The sequence below is a fragment of the Muntiacus reevesi genome, chromosome 1 (genome assembly GCF_963930625.1).
Source record: "Muntiacus reevesi chromosome 1, mMunRee1.1, whole genome shotgun sequence".
NCBI classification, from domain to species: Eukaryota; Metazoa; Chordata; class Mammalia; order Artiodactyla; family Cervidae; genus Muntiacus; species Muntiacus reevesi.
The window spans coordinates 197,945,398-197,960,829 of NC_089249.1; the positions used below are offsets into that span (position 1 = coordinate 197,945,398).

At 57.7% G+C, this 15,432-nt stretch overlaps 1 protein-coding gene across 2 annotated transcripts in view; it reads right to left on the bottom strand.

Annotated features, from left to right (window-relative positions):
• Window positions 1–15,432, bottom strand: part of KDM4B (lysine demethylase 4B) — a 118,813-nt gene that overhangs the window by 39,728 nt on the left and 63,653 nt on the right. For both annotated transcript variants that reach the window (XM_065917985.1, XM_065917984.1), the window contains exons 7-9: window positions 13,723–13,772; window positions 9,630–9,733; window positions 5,258–5,395 (exon numbers count right to left, since the gene is read on the bottom strand). In XM_065917985.1, the coding sequence (XP_065774057.1) occupies window positions 5,258–5,395; window positions 9,630–9,733; window positions 13,723–13,772 (292 nt within the window). The remainder of the gene's footprint in view (window positions 1–5,257; window positions 5,396–9,629; window positions 9,734–13,722; window positions 13,773–15,432) is intronic.

The following is a 15,432-nucleotide window of genomic DNA, read 5'->3' on the forward strand; positions in this document are numbered from 1 at the left end:
CTGCCCAGGGGACAGCAGGTCACGACCGAGGGGAGGAGAGATCTTCCCCCGAGCCCCCACCGCCCATCCAAGGTCACAGTGACGCAGGGAGACTCTGCCTGAGACCCCCCTTCCAAATCAGGCCGGACCTGTTCTAAATGGTCAGAGTTAAAGCCAAAGCCAAAGCCAAAGCCAAAGTGAGCGGGGAGGCAGAGAGGGGGCCGTGCGCTCCTCTCCGCTCCCTCCCTCCCCACACTGCTGTGTGCATCCTGAGTTTCCAGGGCGGGATATGGCGGGGGACAGGCTTCAGGCTGCTGCAGGGATAGAGTGACAGGAAGCCTGGGGGAGGCTCAGGGGAGGGAAGCTTATTTTATACGGCATTGACCGCAAACCCTGAGCACTGGCCACCACAACTCCATAAATCAGGGAGCCAGGGAGGTGCAGAGATGCCCAGGCCAGCACCTCGGGTGTGGGTGGGCCAGAGAAGCACCCGTCCGTCTGGCCCTCCTCTGCCTGCCCCCACCTCCCCCTATTCTGTCACCTACCCTCATGGGGAGGGGCTCTCAGTTAATCACCCAGAGCAGGCACAGAGTCACCAAACAGAAGGCAGGCATCCTCAGAGCAGCGGGGACAATTTGGTTCACGTTTCACAGCAGTGAAGTTCGAGGTAGCCCAGGTGAGAGGTTTCAGGGGAAGCCCCCCAACCAAGATCCAGAAGTGGGGGGATGTGGGGGCCAGGTCTTCCCGCCCTCCACGCTCAGCAGACACCTTACTGGGGAGCAGACTTGCCCAGAGGCTGAGCGCTGCCAGGCGGCGGCCCAGACAACAGGCGGAAAACCAGCTAAGCATGCGGGGCTCCCAGCGTTCAAGCTGGGTTCTAAATCTCTCTTGCTCTGTTTAATCCGAAGTCAACTCCTGTGCCTTGTGGGGCGCCCCGGTGGAGGCAGGAGGCCCTTGTCAGGCTTCACCCAGTGCCACCCACCGTGGGAGCAACGAGGCCGCACAGCTAATCCAACGTGGCGAGCAGCCTTGTAGGACTAATTCAAGCTCAGACCTAAAAGGCTGATGTGTGCACACTTCATTTTCTGCAGTGAAGACGGAGCAGCCCTCTCATCTTCCCAGTTGGTAATCGCACTACAACGCCTGCCTGGGGAATTCTGTTCCTAGAAATGGAGCATAGGCCTGTGGAGGTGGCCCCTGCAGCCCCAGGCAAGCCCTGGACACCTGCCTGAAGGGGGCAGCCAGCCTGGGAGACAACGGAGGTGGGGAAGGTGTCTTCTGGAACGCGGCCCGGTCATGAGGCCCAGAGTCAGAGCTTGATGCAGGCAAGATCCATCAGGAAAGCTGGAGAGAGAGACGGGGCTGCAGGAGGAGGGCTGCGGAGCTTGGGGAGGTCAAGGGAAAGGGATAGCTCAAAACCAAAGCAGCAGCATGTGGCCTGAGGCAGGACTGGCCGCTGTTGGCTCTGACCTCAGGCCTGCTGAGTCCTCCAATTCTCCCCATGGAGCTAACATCGATCAACATTTGGTAAATCCCCCTCCCCCCAACACACACACATGATGGGATTACATATTCATGATCCAAAACCTAGTTTTTCCACCCAAAATGCCATTCCCATTTTTCCACGTCAGTAAACAGTGAACCTATTTTTGTGACTGCATATTCCATAGTCCACCCAATCCCCTAATCATGGGTATAAATTTTCCTTGGTTAAAATCAGTGAGGCAGCAGCTGGGGGCCAACGTGCTGGAGGGAAGAGCCCCTCTGATGCCACAGACCCTGGGGGCTGTGGAGGAAAGAGTGAGGGGGACCCTTCAGCCCTGACTGCCTGGAGCCAGGGTGTCCACAAAATCGATTCTTTAGACCAGGAACTGCAAACTCCTGACAAGAACCAACAGCAAATATTTTCTACTTTGCAGGTGAGATGGCCTATTATGACTACTCAGCTCCACACCCAAATGCAAGCAGCCCCTGCACAGTATGTCAATGAATGGGTGAGCCTGTGCCAATAAAACTCTATTTATCGGTACTTCTCTGGTAGTCCAGTGGTTGTTTCTGAGCCCCCAAGGCAGGGGGCCTGGGTTCGATCACCAGTCAGGGAACATCCTGCAACTAAGACCTAGCACAGCCAAACACATAAATTAATTTAAAAAACTTTATCAATGTGAAATGTGAGTTTCATCTAGTTGCCATGTGTCACATATAACTTCTTTTGATTTTTCTTCCCCCCAGCTCTTTAAAAACCTAACACTCGGCACTCCCCTGGCAGTTCAGTGGTTGAGACTCGAGCTTCCACTGCAGGGGGCTCAGGTTCAATCCCTGCTTTGGGAAACTAAGATCCCGCATGCCACATGACGTGCCCAGAAAAACAAAGACATCTAAGCAAGGCTCTGTTGGCAGAGAGTACCAGAAACAGTCAACCAGCCAGGTTTCATCTGCGGGCCCCGTTTGCTGACCCTGATCGGGAAGAAAGAGCAGGCACACCTGAAGTTCACACAGGCTGGTGAGCCTGGGCATTTAGCATTTCATGTGTCAACAGAGAGAATGACAGAAATGGGTCGATGGAGGGAGTGGGAGGTTCACTGGGCACCTGAGAAGCTAATGAGCCAGCAAGTAAAAGGGTCTCTAGAGCCTGGGAAGTGGACATTCTCCCCCAGGGCTGTATCAGAGGAATGTGCTAGAAGGGGACACAGATTGGAGGGCAGGCACTCAAGCTGCAGGGAGAGGGCCCAGTTCAGTGGGAAGTGGGCTTAGGCTGCCCCTCTGCCCCACCCATCCCCTCCCTTAAATCCACAGCCCTAGCACCACGGAACCTGAACAGTCCACTGCCCCTGATACCTCAGCTTGTCATCTGCAAGGCCAAGCGCCCAGGCAGCCTCTCCAGCCCAGACTAGTTACAGGGCAGCGGAGCTCGGAGGGTCACCAGCGAACAGCCCAGGAGCTGACATCAGGCAGCCATGGATGGGCACCCCAGGGCCAGTGGCCACTCCTGCGGGGCCCTACCCCAGCTGCCAGGCCCTTGGAACCCCAGCCCGGCTCAGAGCACCACAATGACTGGTTCAGTAATTTCACGCTACGCCGCCCGGCAATGTAAGCGTGGAGCCCCATCTCAGGCTGCACCTCCCAGATGTCACTTGTTTGTGAACACATGGCTGAACCCAAAATTGCTTTTAATATCCGGGCGGTCCCCACTGGCTCCGCAGCAGGATTGGCTCCAGCAGGGCCTCCAGGACAAGCCCCCGACGGACTGACAACTCAATCCAGTGCCCGCTGTGGCCACGCGGCCCCGCACAAGTGGAACTCTCGGTGACAATGCGAACACGCCCCGGGAGATGTAATTATTCCCCTGGATCTAAGCGGACAATCCTGACGTCCCCATTTCTCCTCTTTTAGTCAAGTTGGACTCTCTGCCAAAGACACTCTCATGATTTTCTGAATTAAGTCTAAAACCCCAACGCTTCACATCCCGGGGCGCCTCTCCAGTCTTCCTGGCTGCAAAGCCTGTTTCCTTTTCTCAACTGCACTGACACAGCAAAGTTAAGAGAGATCATTAGAAAAACAGAGATGAGCCAACCCGTCTAGACCGCCAACCCGTCTAGACTGCGCTGTGTAGCAGAGATGTGCCACAAAGCCACCCCCAGAGCTTAATTTTCTTAGTCTTTCACCCTCTTTTCCGATAGTTCAGCAGGTAAAGAATCCACCTGCAATGCAGGAGATGCAGGTTTGACCCTGGGTTGGGAAGATCCCCTGGAGGAGAAAATGGCAACCCACTCCAGGTTTCTTGCCTGGAGAATCCCATGGACAGAGAAGCCTGGAAGGCTATAGTCCATGGGGTTGCAGAGTTGGGCACTACTGAGCGACTAAGCACACACAATCTTTCACCCCACTCAAACATGAAATCAAACAGGAGATGTTCCCTTTCAGAATGGATCTCAATTAACCCTGTCTACTTTCAAGTTCCAGTCTGTGAGCACCCTGAGAACCCTCAGTCTGGGCCGTCCTGCTCTTTGCCACATGCTGCACCTGGATGCCGATTTCCCTCCCCATGGGGCCATATCGCCAGGCCATGATGCCCAATCGTCACAGCCTAGACCCTCTTCTCCAAAGATCTGGGGTCAGGAGTGGGCTGACCAAACCAGGATCTGGGCTCGGGGTTCTCCTGGTCCACACTGCCCCCACTTCCGTGTCTGGGAGAAACCCACCATGCTCCCTAACCCTAGCCCCCAACAGCTGAGTGATTTCATGCAAGACCCCCAGGGCTCTGCTGAGGAGGCTGATAGGAGGCAGCCCGATTTCATTGAACAGGCCCACGCAGGAGGGGCCTCTCCTGTTCCTTGTGCTCAGAGCCAGAGTGAGACGTGTGCATGGCTGGGCCCCTTTCTACGCTGGAGAGAAAAGATTAAAGCAGCTGAAGCCTGAGAGCCGGGGCCACTCGGCCAGAGCCCAGCCGGATGGGTAGAGCTCAGTGGCTTCCTCAGGGTGGTCATGGTGCCAATCCTGGGAGGAAGGTCACTGGCCCCAGCTGCCAAGGAAGGGCTGGGCCTGCTGCATGGTCAACAGCCCTCCTAGCGGCCTTCCCTTCCCAGGGACCTGCCCACTATCCAGCTGCTCCCCGGACACGCCACTGTGGGGCCTCGAGCCCCACTGAGCTGCCCATCAGAACCACAGATGGGTGCGTGCACAGGAAAAAGGAGTTGAGAACAAGCACTCAGTTCAAGTGTCAAATCTGCAGGCTGATTATCGTCCCTCTGGGAGCAGGTCGGCAAATTACCGTGGAACACAAATGAGTCTTCTGGGCTCTGAGTGACCACTGTGGATGACGAGGCAGCAGGAAGCCCTTGGGCTCGAGCACAGGGCCTGCCCTGCCAGGGCTCTGCTCTCTCTTGCACGTGCACTCACACACACATGCGCACACACACGCACGTGCACACACACACTGCAGAGCCTGTAAAGACAGGCTCTGGGGCCGGAGCAAACCCCGCACCTGACCAAGAGGCCCCTCAAGAGTCAGCTAACAAGGAACAAATCTTCTCTGGCCCCCAGATGGTGGGAGCGTACCTGGGCTTGCCAGGACAGAGGGGACCCTGAGCCTGGCCTGGCCAGGCCCCGGCTGCTGCACACACCTGACCTGCCTCCAAGTGAGGAATGAGCTGACGACACGTTTGCTCAGGATCCAGAAACAGACCCTGATGTTGAGTCTGAGCCCCAGGCTGAATCTAAGCGGCTGTCACCTAGGCCCTGGGCTGGGGGAGCAGGTGGGGGGCTAGCGCTCACTCACCTGGGTGGCCACCTTGCCATAATCGATCCACCGCAGCGTGGCAAAGTTGGTGGACTCGGCGCAGTTGAATCCGTGGTTGAAGCCAGCATGGTAGCCGTAGGGGAACGTGATCATGAACTCCCCCGCCTCCTGGGTGATCTGAGGAGGAAGGGGTGACAGGTGAGGGATGAGGCCCGGCTGGAAGAGATGCCCGACATGGGCCACCACAGGCTGGCAGCAAAGCCACCAGAAGCCACCGAGGGGCCACAGCGGGTGGGCTCCAGGGCGCCCCACCCAGCGCGGGGGCCGACTTCAGCAGCCACGGGGTCGGCCAGGCGAAAGGCCGAGGCTCTACAGGCTGCAACCTGGTTCTCGTGGGGCTAGCAGAGCAGGTGAGGCAAGTGGCTGGGGTGGCTGCGACCAGCCCCATCGCTCACAGAGGCCCCACCAGGCCCAAGGGGACAGTCTGGACTCTCAGACAGGTGAGTTGCAGCACTAGGATTCTAGGTGCTTTTTGTTTGGGGCGGGGGGCAGCTTCTGCTTCGGAGGCAGGTGGCTATCACACCTCCTATCCACTGTGAGATGTTCCCACACAGCACCAGGGCTGGCAAGGTGGGCTGGTCAGCTCTGGGGAAGCTCAGAGCCCTGGGAGCTCAGGACAGGCGTGAGCCTGCACCATGGCGTCCAGTCCTCGTGTGAGGAAGTAGGAGGCCCACCCATGAAACGGCCCCAGATGCTTGCCTGAGTCACCCCACCACTGTGAGCAGGGAGCCTATCCACTAGATCCAGACATGGGTCCTTCCAAGTGAGGGTAGAGCAACTGAAGTGATGTATCGGCAGGCTGGGAGGACACACGTCAAGGTCAGAACCCCACAGGAGGAGCTGATGTTTCTAGGCATATTCAAAATGGTCTGGACAGCCAGACTCTGGTCCGGCCTCTGCATCAAAGACGCCAAACCCAGGAGCTGGGTTTGAGGGATGGGGGATAATGACAACACACAGAGGCGTCCAGTACTGTCACCCTGAGGCTTGGAGAAGGTGGGGGCTGCAGCCTCCTCCCCACTGACCATCCCCAGCCATCAGCAGTCGTTCCAACAGTAGACTGTTCTGAAAGAGATGAGAAGTAACAGCAGCCAGCATGCCGACTCATGGTGTCCTGCGATGCAAGGTGTGGCTGCTGGAATGGAGGCCATGTGCAAGAGTGACCTCTGGGGTCGGGAGGGCCATCATTTCCTGGATTGAGCTGTGAGCAAAGATCAGCTTGTCTGGAGTTCCAGGGACTGTGGCCCCAAATGCGCCCCCATCCCATCCTCCTCGTCTCTCTAGGGTTTCACGGACACTGACCACACCATCTCTGCTCTGGGTCTGGCCTCTTCCGCTTGGCACATCCTCAGGGTTTATCTGTCCCAGTGGGCACTCCGCTGACTCCTTGTTGTTCCTACAGGGCCTTCCGTCACGTGGACGTGTCCTACTTGCTCATGTGGCCTCCTGCTGACAGGCCTGAGGCTGTTCCCTGGTCGGGATGCAGCGAGCAGAGCGGCAGGGCCAGTAGAACCACTTCTCCAGATGGTGCTGGTGTTTCTCCAGAGTAAACAGACACGGGGTTGGGGGGGGTGGCGGGGGGGCCAGAGCCCCAGGAAACTTCCCGGCGGCTTTCCACAGCAGCTGCCATTCTGCACCAACGTGGCAGTGAGGGTGAGATCCCCCTGCCCCCTCGGCAGTGTCAGGGGTGTTCGTGGCCCAGGTAGGGGTACAAGGCTCCAGCCCTGCCCCCAGGTTGCTAGGTGCCACCCACCACATCTGGTCCTGGTGTTTCTGGATCTGCCATTGCAGGTGCGTGCCTCCTTTTGCCAAGTGTGTCTGTTCAATTCTCCTGCCCCACTTAGAGGCCGTTCACTGCTTTGTCACTGACTATGGTTCTGTGCCCTGCTAATGACCCCAGAGGGATGAGTAGAAATCGCTGGATTTATCTAAGGAACTGACGAGGAGTCAAACCTTGGCAGGGGAAAGGGAGCGGCGGGAGGTGGTGGGGGGTGAGACGTCCAGAAACCAACCACAGAGTCAAAAATCAATCAAAACTGATGTAGCCTGGAGGAAAGCCAGTCCTTAAGAACACGCGGATTTTTCTTTTCAAATAATGAATTGCACCAATCAAGGGAAGTCACTGTGCATTAAGTTATATTTTTAAATTCCAGTCCAAGTGACAGCTGTGTGCAGGGATGAAGTGACGGTAGGAGAGGGGTAGGTGGGGATGGGCAGCGTCCCCAGGACCAGTGGCCAGCATCCTTGGTCCTCAGGCAGGGCCCCCTGGGTTGGCTTCTGTCGCAGGACTTAGGAGCTCATGAAACGGTAAATAAACTCGGGTTTGGGGACGGCCCGTTAAACCCAGTTACTGATTTTCTCATCCTACTTGAGCTGATCCTAGTGAGTGCTGTCTCACTCTTCCTCCGATGCCTCTGAGCACGGCTGGTCTGCTAGAGCCTCGGGGAGGCAGCGGGGTCCCTGTCACCAAGCCGGAGCCCCCCGCCAGACCCCTCCCATAAATCAAGGCCCAGAAGGGAAGGTGTGCTCATTTGGAATGACAAGAAGATTATGTTCCCTTCAGAAAATCTACATCTCGGTGGCTCCACATCGGGCCCACGGAGGCTGTCCTCCATGTCACTGCCATCAACGTTAGCCCGACAATAAATTAGAAGGCATCGGGGATGATGGATCAGCCTTGAGGCAGAGCAGTTGGGAGAGGAGGGAGCATGGGCCCCACACGCCAGTCACAGAGGAAGCCCGGAGCTCGGCTGCCCCTCGAGCTCTCGAAGAATGAATGAGGAAGTCTGTGGCAGATCACAGAAACACACACTTTTAATTATTAAAAAGCTCCGCTATTGATCTGCTTTTTCTTCCAGAAGTAAATACCATTACAAAGATTTATAAGTGGAGTGTGGAGTGACTCTTCTACCAGGAATTCAGATGAGGGGCTACATGTGGAGCCCTAAGAGAGGCGTCCATCTCTGACTCTGCAGGGCCTGGAGCCTGGTCCCCAGGCCTGCAGCCCATGGAGGGCTCTCTGCTGCCGGACAAGGGCCTGGGTCCCACAGCCTCAGAGTGAAGCTCTGTCCTGGCCCCTGTGGGAGCCGGTATGGCCGCAGAGCCCAGCCTCTCCTGGGTCACCAGCAGGGTCACCAGCGGGAGGCCACTGCCTGTGGGTTGTACTCAGATATTGCACATATGAGCCGCAGGACCACACCGGCACCGGCCTGGGAGGATGGAGAGCGACCACCAGCTGACTTCCATGACCTGCATCCCTCTCCAGGATGCAGGGCTGTGGAGAATGTTCTTGACAAAGCAATGGGAAACAAGGACCTCTCAGTCCCGTGAGCAATGCTGTTATCTGTCTGCAAGGTTCCTGGTAACGAACAACGACCCAACCAGAAGACAGAGGGGGCAGAGAGAACAGGGACAGCCACTACCTGAAGAGCAGGAATGGTGGGGGTGGCCCTGGCAGGAGAGGCCACACCCCCATCCGCATGGTGATGCTGCCTGCGGCTGTGTGCCTGAAAACATCAGAGCCAGTTTTCGACTTGCTGACACCCAGGGCCAGAGGCAGGCATGGAAGCCTGCTCACAGAGCTCGCTCTATGCCTGACAGATCACTCTCTGAGGAGACCTGCAGGAGCTAGGCTGCCTCTGCCCTCAGGGCCATGGCCCACATGCCTTACAGAAAGTTCCAGGCATGGGCCATTCGCCTGGACCCTCGTGTCCAGGAGGCTTGTCTGTAGGGAGGGACTAGCCTGGCCTGACGACTGGGCCCACTCTCGGGACAGAGGCGCCCAGCCCCAGAGCTCAGTCCCTGCAGCCCACCCCACTCTCCCAGGTGGTGGGGTCCCTGCCAACTTAGCCCCCAGTGTGGCCTCACCCCTCACAGCCCCATGTGGACACCTTACAGGAAACTGCATGAGGTCACAGCTTTCATGCTGCGGACGAGTCAGACGCTTCATTTCTAAACAGGTATTTGCTCCCTCTGGAGTGAGGCCGTCTGCCCTGGGCATGGGTGGGGTAGGCAGGGGGCTCCCACAAAGGGGGGCCCAGCTCCTCAGCACTTCCTGCAGGGTCATCAGGAGCTGCCCCCACCATCCACTCCCCAGTCCGACCCCAGGACCAGCAGATATTCGGGTCTGGGTTGGGAGGGACCGGGAGGGAAACCCCTCCTGATACCCACCTCCACCCTCACCACCACTGTGGAGGAACTCAAGGCCCAGGAGTGCAGCCAGATCCCAGCCTGCAGTCCTTCTAGAACCTTCTCCAGAGTGAAGACGCCAGTTTCCTGGGGCGTTCACGGTCAGCAGGGCCTGGGCCCAGAAGCCCGTTCACCGGCAGGCTACATACCCGCCCCTACATACCCGGCTGAACGGGATCCCGTACTTCTTGAGGATAATGGGTGAGATGAGGGTCATCTTGTGCCGAAGGAAGGCATCGCAGCCCTGGGAGCTTCCGGGGAAGAAGCCTGGAGCAGACGAGACAGTGTCAGCCGGATGGGGCGGGTTGGCCAGGCGGCCCTGTCCTCCTGTGGCCCCGCAGGAACGAAACACCCAGGGGCCCCCCAGGCGGAGTATACCCAAGCACAGCACCACATTTGTGACTACAGACAAGGTGTGCGGTGGGGGCACGGCTGCCCACAGACTGCCCCTGACTCCGAGCTCCCCTCAGGGGCCTCCACAAGGTCGCCCGGCCAAGTGAGAGGGCAGCTGGGAGACAGGACAGAGGAGCTGCTCTCTAGAGCCTGACGAGTTGTGGGGGTGAGGAGTGAGTGGGGCCTCCGTCCCCCCCACACACTGACCAAGTCCACAACAAAGAGGGGGGCTGCCTGACTGGGCGAGGGCTCTCTACCACATGGTCCCATGACCCACCTACCCATGGCCCAGACCCACAGGACATGGGGGCAGAGTGGGCAAACCAGGCCTGTGCCTCTATCTGTGCTCACACCCCCTGCTTTCTGCCCCAGAGTGCACCATGTAGCTAATTTAAAAGATGATCCACGAGTCCACGGGAGGCCCAGACACCTAGACCCAGACACCAGGCTTCACCAGCACAGCTGAGCACTATTCCCACATCACATGTTGGCTGAAATTCAAGTCACTAACAGGCTAGTCGCGTGGTTAAGGAAAAGCCAACCTCAGGTTCTGCCCACGGTGGCTGAGCTTCTCACCCCAAACCACACAGAGTGGGCACAGCAGGGCCGCATGGCTCCTCAATGTGTGGGACATGTCCCCAAGGCAGTAGTGTGCACCCCAAGTGTCCACCTCCCTCCAGGGCTGACCCCCAGGCCTGGGTGGCCCCGGAGCCCTTCCAGTGAGACCAGCCAGTGCACACCCTGGATGGGCACATGAGCACGTGCGTGTGTGCATGTGTCTGTGTGCACACATGGCCCCACCCACACGCCGAGGCTGGAGGAGGCTCCTGACGGCAAGGACCCAGTATGGAGGTTCTGGAAAGAGCTAGGACGACCGAATCGCACACTCCACTCTGCACTAAAAGCATTTCCATTAGAGTTACGGCTACCTGCCGCCTGGCCCGCCGGCCTCTCTGCAGTTCCTCTTTTTAATGCACAGTTTAAGTGGCTCTCATTAAAGCTCTAATAAAGGCGCACATTTTAAGTGATTAGCACCAATAATGCGCCAACACATTAACGCTCTCCCCGTGGGCTGCACAACCCTCCCAGCGAGCCCAATTCAGAGCGCAGCTATTCATTTTCCATATTAACTGCAACCCCCTTCCACCCATCTCAACAAAGCCGCCCAGGAGGCACGCCCCCAAAAAGTTTGGAAGGGACGCCCAGGAGGGCAGTGAGTCACCAGCCCTGGAGCCTCTTCAGTCCTTTCTCTGAGGAGGGGAGAGCAGCATGAGTGAGAGGCTGTGGAGGCACCATGAGATCCCCCACCCCTCCTCCAGAGCTGTTGGCCCCTTCCCTGAATTCCAGGTGCAGCCTGACTTCACAAAGGCCACCTTCCTGCTTGCCCACCCACCCATCCTCTCCCAACCCCGGCCACTGAACCAAGCCCTCCACAGATGCCCAGGCAGCAAGCCAGCATCCAGGTCCGGGCGTCAGAAAGGCCCTGGCAGTAGTTCCGGCCGCCTCCAGCTTCTCTAGTTGGCGCTCAGATCACCCCACACTTTTCTAGTAGAGAAGGCACATTGAGGGAGAACAGCTGAGCATGGCTAGCTGCAAACACCCTTGAAAGTGAAAGTGAAAGTGAAGTTGCTCAGTCATGTCTGACTCTTTGCGACCCCATGGACTGTAGCCTACCAGGCTCCTCCATCCATGGGATTTTCCAGGCAAGAATACTGGAGTGGGTTGCCATTTCCTTCTCCAAGAGATCTTCCCAACCCAGGAATTGAACCCAGGTCTCCCGCATTGTAGGCAGACACTTTACCGTCTGAGCCACCAGGGAAGGCCAAGCACCCTCGGCCCCCCACCAAACAGCAAGAGCAGAGATGCGGAAATCAAGGCCCAGCGTCCCCAGAGAGAGAGCACCTGTGCTAATGTTCCTGGCTCTGCAGGTGGGGGGCTGAACTGTGGCTCCCCCAAGACATCCACACCCTGATCCCCGCAGCCTGTGTAAGGTCCCCTCCCTGGAAAAAGGGGCTCTGAAGATGGGATCAAGTGCAGGCCCCTGAGATAAGATGGGCCTGGACCCCTGTGGGGGCCTGTGACATCCTAAAGGTCCTTCTAAGACGGGGGCAGGGGAGACCCAACCATAGCAGCGGAAGCCATGGGCCAGGGAGACAGAATGAGAGCAACGTGGCCCCGAGTGCAGGACGGGGCGCCTCCGGAAGTCAGAGAAGCCAGAAATTGGGTTCTGCCCCACTCCACTCCACCGAGGGGGCCTCAGGAAGGAGCCAGCCTGCTGATGCCTGGACCTTGGCCCCAAGAGGGTTGGTGTAGACTTCTGACCTCCACAAGCATGAGAACACAAAACTGTGGGGGTTTAATTAGGACTTTTTTTTAAACTGTAGTTTAAGGTTCACAGCAAAATTGAGGGGATTGGTGTTGTTTTAAGTCACTGAGTTTGTGATGCGTGCGTGCTAAGTTGTGTGTGTGCTAAGAGTTGTGCGTGCTAACTCTTTGTGACACCAAGGACTGTAGCCCGCCAGGCTCCTCTGACCATGGGATTCTCCAGGCAAGAATACTGGAGTGGGTTGCCATTTCTTCTCCAGGGGCTCTTCCCCTTCCCCACCTGGATCGAACCTGGGTCTCTTATGTGTCCTGCAAGGGTTGGCGGGTTCTTTACCACTAGTGCCCCCTGGGAGTTTGTGGTAATTTGTTATATCAACCAGAAGCTAATACAACAGGAAAAGACATTTTTAATTTGCATTTTAAAAAGTCAGATAATGGGGAAAAAATCTAATTTGGCTTTCCCTTTAGATCTTAGGAAGTAAGTGCAATTGGCCTTTGCCAGGACTGGCTGTCCTGGAGTTCCCACCAGGAGAAACATGCTCCCCAGGGTGGGAGAGGCACGGAGGCCGGCGGCGGGCCATCAGGGAGCCTCGCCAACACCAAGCCACGGCTTTGGAAGGTTCCACCGCCTGAGGGCACCAGCTGCCTGCTGCTGCCACAGAGGTCAGGGTGGCCAGAGGCCCGGCACTGTCTGAGAGGCAGACCCTCACCCCCACCTGGATGCAGCCTGTGAAGGAGGGGCCGCTCTTGACTGTGGAGCAAGGGCTGATGGCTGGGCCAGTCGTCTGCTACTGTCCGTCCAGCACTGACAGCCACCCACCCTCATGACACAAGAGCCTCTGTGGGGACAGGGCAGGGGCATGATGAGAGTGACTCAGGGCCATGGCCTGGCCCTCCACTGGGGCACACAGAGGCCTCAGGGCCTCCCAGCCGGGATGTCTGCTTGTCTCCAAGGATTCCGTGCCCTGAGGGCCTTCCTATGCCTGAGTGGTCAGTGGCCCCCTGTCCAGACACAGCCCAGGACCCTCTCTGATAAATCCCGTCAGCCCAAGAGGCCCCAGCTAGGGCCTCAATCCAGATAGCGGGACATTTGCTGAGGGAGCCCGGGTGATCCAGTCCTGCACGGACAGCAGATGGCCCCGCGGCCCCCACTCGGCCGTGCAGCACTGTGAGGACCTCCGAACTGAACTTCTCATGTTCAAGACTGAGCAAAGGCTCTGCAAAGACAGAGGAGTGCGGGATGGAGCCCCAGGAGCTGGGGGTTGGGGGGGCGAGAACACTGGCTGCCTCCAGCCTGCAAAGCCTGGGGTCACATCCCAAACTCCGTGCCAAGAGTCTGGAAAATGAGAGTGTTGAAGCACACATCCGTGCAGTTTGTGTCAAGCAACAGACCCACAGTGGAGGGACCACGGCCTGACCCAGAGGGAAGGAAGTGGACAGAGTGCGGGACACCAACACCCAGACAACAGCGGGAAGCCGGGGAGGGTGGGGCTGCCAGCCCGTGGCCCACCCAGCCCCAGGGGGCCCCGGGCACCTACCGATGGCCAGCCGCTCCAGGCGCTTGCCGTGCTCCGGGGGGATGGCATACCTACGAGAGAAGGCAGGCACATCAGAGTTGAGAGCGTGTGGCCAGGTGGATACCTCCATTTTCAAACAAATGTGGGGTGTGTCCTTTGTCCAAAGGAGGAGGGAGGATGGTAAAGGGTCCGACTGCAGTTATCAGACCATCTGCCTCCAGACCTGTTGGGAGAAACTCCAGACAGTGGCTCTCAAGCCAGCGATCCTCCCCCCAGGGGACACCAGGCCACATCTGAGACATTCCCCGTTGTCACCACTGGGGGGGGGGGCGATTCCTGGCAGCGAGGGGGTGGGGGCAGGAATACTGCTCCATGGCCCACCCCCACAGAGTGACCTGCCCAAGGCCGCAGTGCGGAGGGGTAGGGGGACTGTGCTCCTGAATCAGCCGGGCAACACCTGGAACTAGAACAAGACCCGGTGAGGGCGCATCCCCCCAGGAAGCCAAGTGGGGGACCACAGGCAACACTGAAGATCGCCCAGACATGGCAGCCAGCTGAGCCCACCCCAATGCAGAGGTTTACCACTGCTCTTAATAAAATAAAAGGGGGCGAGGGGAGGAGAGGTGAACGCTGTGCTGTCTCGTTTATCCAACAGGATAAACACAATTAATTTCCGAGCATGCTCGGGGCCCTGGAGGCGGTGACTGTGGCACCTTTAATTCTGCTGGCGTCAGAGAATTTCCCATTATCTGGACAAAGAGGAGGCGACTCTTTTTTTAAACGGCCTTTTATCGCTTACATAAAGATGATTAAAATTAATCCCAATCCAAGGCACCTTGGTGGGATTAATGTCACCCCCCACAAACAGCAGAATGAAACATTCCGTCCCTTCTGGGAAGATGCCCAGGGCCGGGAAGGAGCTAATTTACGGCTACAAGGCTGTGATGATTAATGCAATATCGCGGGTCTACAATGCTGCTTTCACTTAATTACCGCCTGTAATTGGGAGTTGTAAAGATAAGATTAATTGAATCTGGTGGATGTTAAAAGTTGAATATGTTGGCACGTGGCTCCTCTGTTATCAGAAAGTACAGACTGCAGGACGCAGGCCGAGTGTTCAGAAGGGCAGCCCCTGGAGAGAGGAGAAAGGACTCATGAACGGAAGTCAGCGGCCATGGGGACGTCCGGACTCCGACAGCCAAGAGCACGTGGCGCCTGCCACAGTCGGCAACCACCAGGCGAACCCCTTGGGGTACTGAGAGGCCCCAGAGCTACCCCCTCCCACCTCCAGGGACCCTGCAGGATGAAAATCTCCGTCTTCAGGGGAGGGCGGGGTGCTAGTCCTGACTACATTAGCGCAGAGCATGGACCATCCAAACAAAGGAGGCAGGGAGGGTGTTTGTAGCTTCATTGGTGCAGCTGTGAAGGCTCCCCGAATTCTACTGGCTGTGGCAATGTAGGTACCCACCGAGCCCCCACCCAGCCACAGCCCTCCCTCGCAGAGCAGACATTCACCACTGGAGGAAAGTCCCCAAACCAAGGGGCTTTCATGGCAGAACCTCATGGGTCTCCAGTCAGGGCCCAGGTCATGTTACATCATCACAGCCCCACCCAGCGTCACACCACCGGGTCGGACTCGGGTCTGGGAGGAGAAAAAAGAAAAGAAGAAGGCAGAGGGGCTCCTTGGGTTGAGCTGGGCTGCTTACTCACCCTCGAGGTGGCAAGCATCTG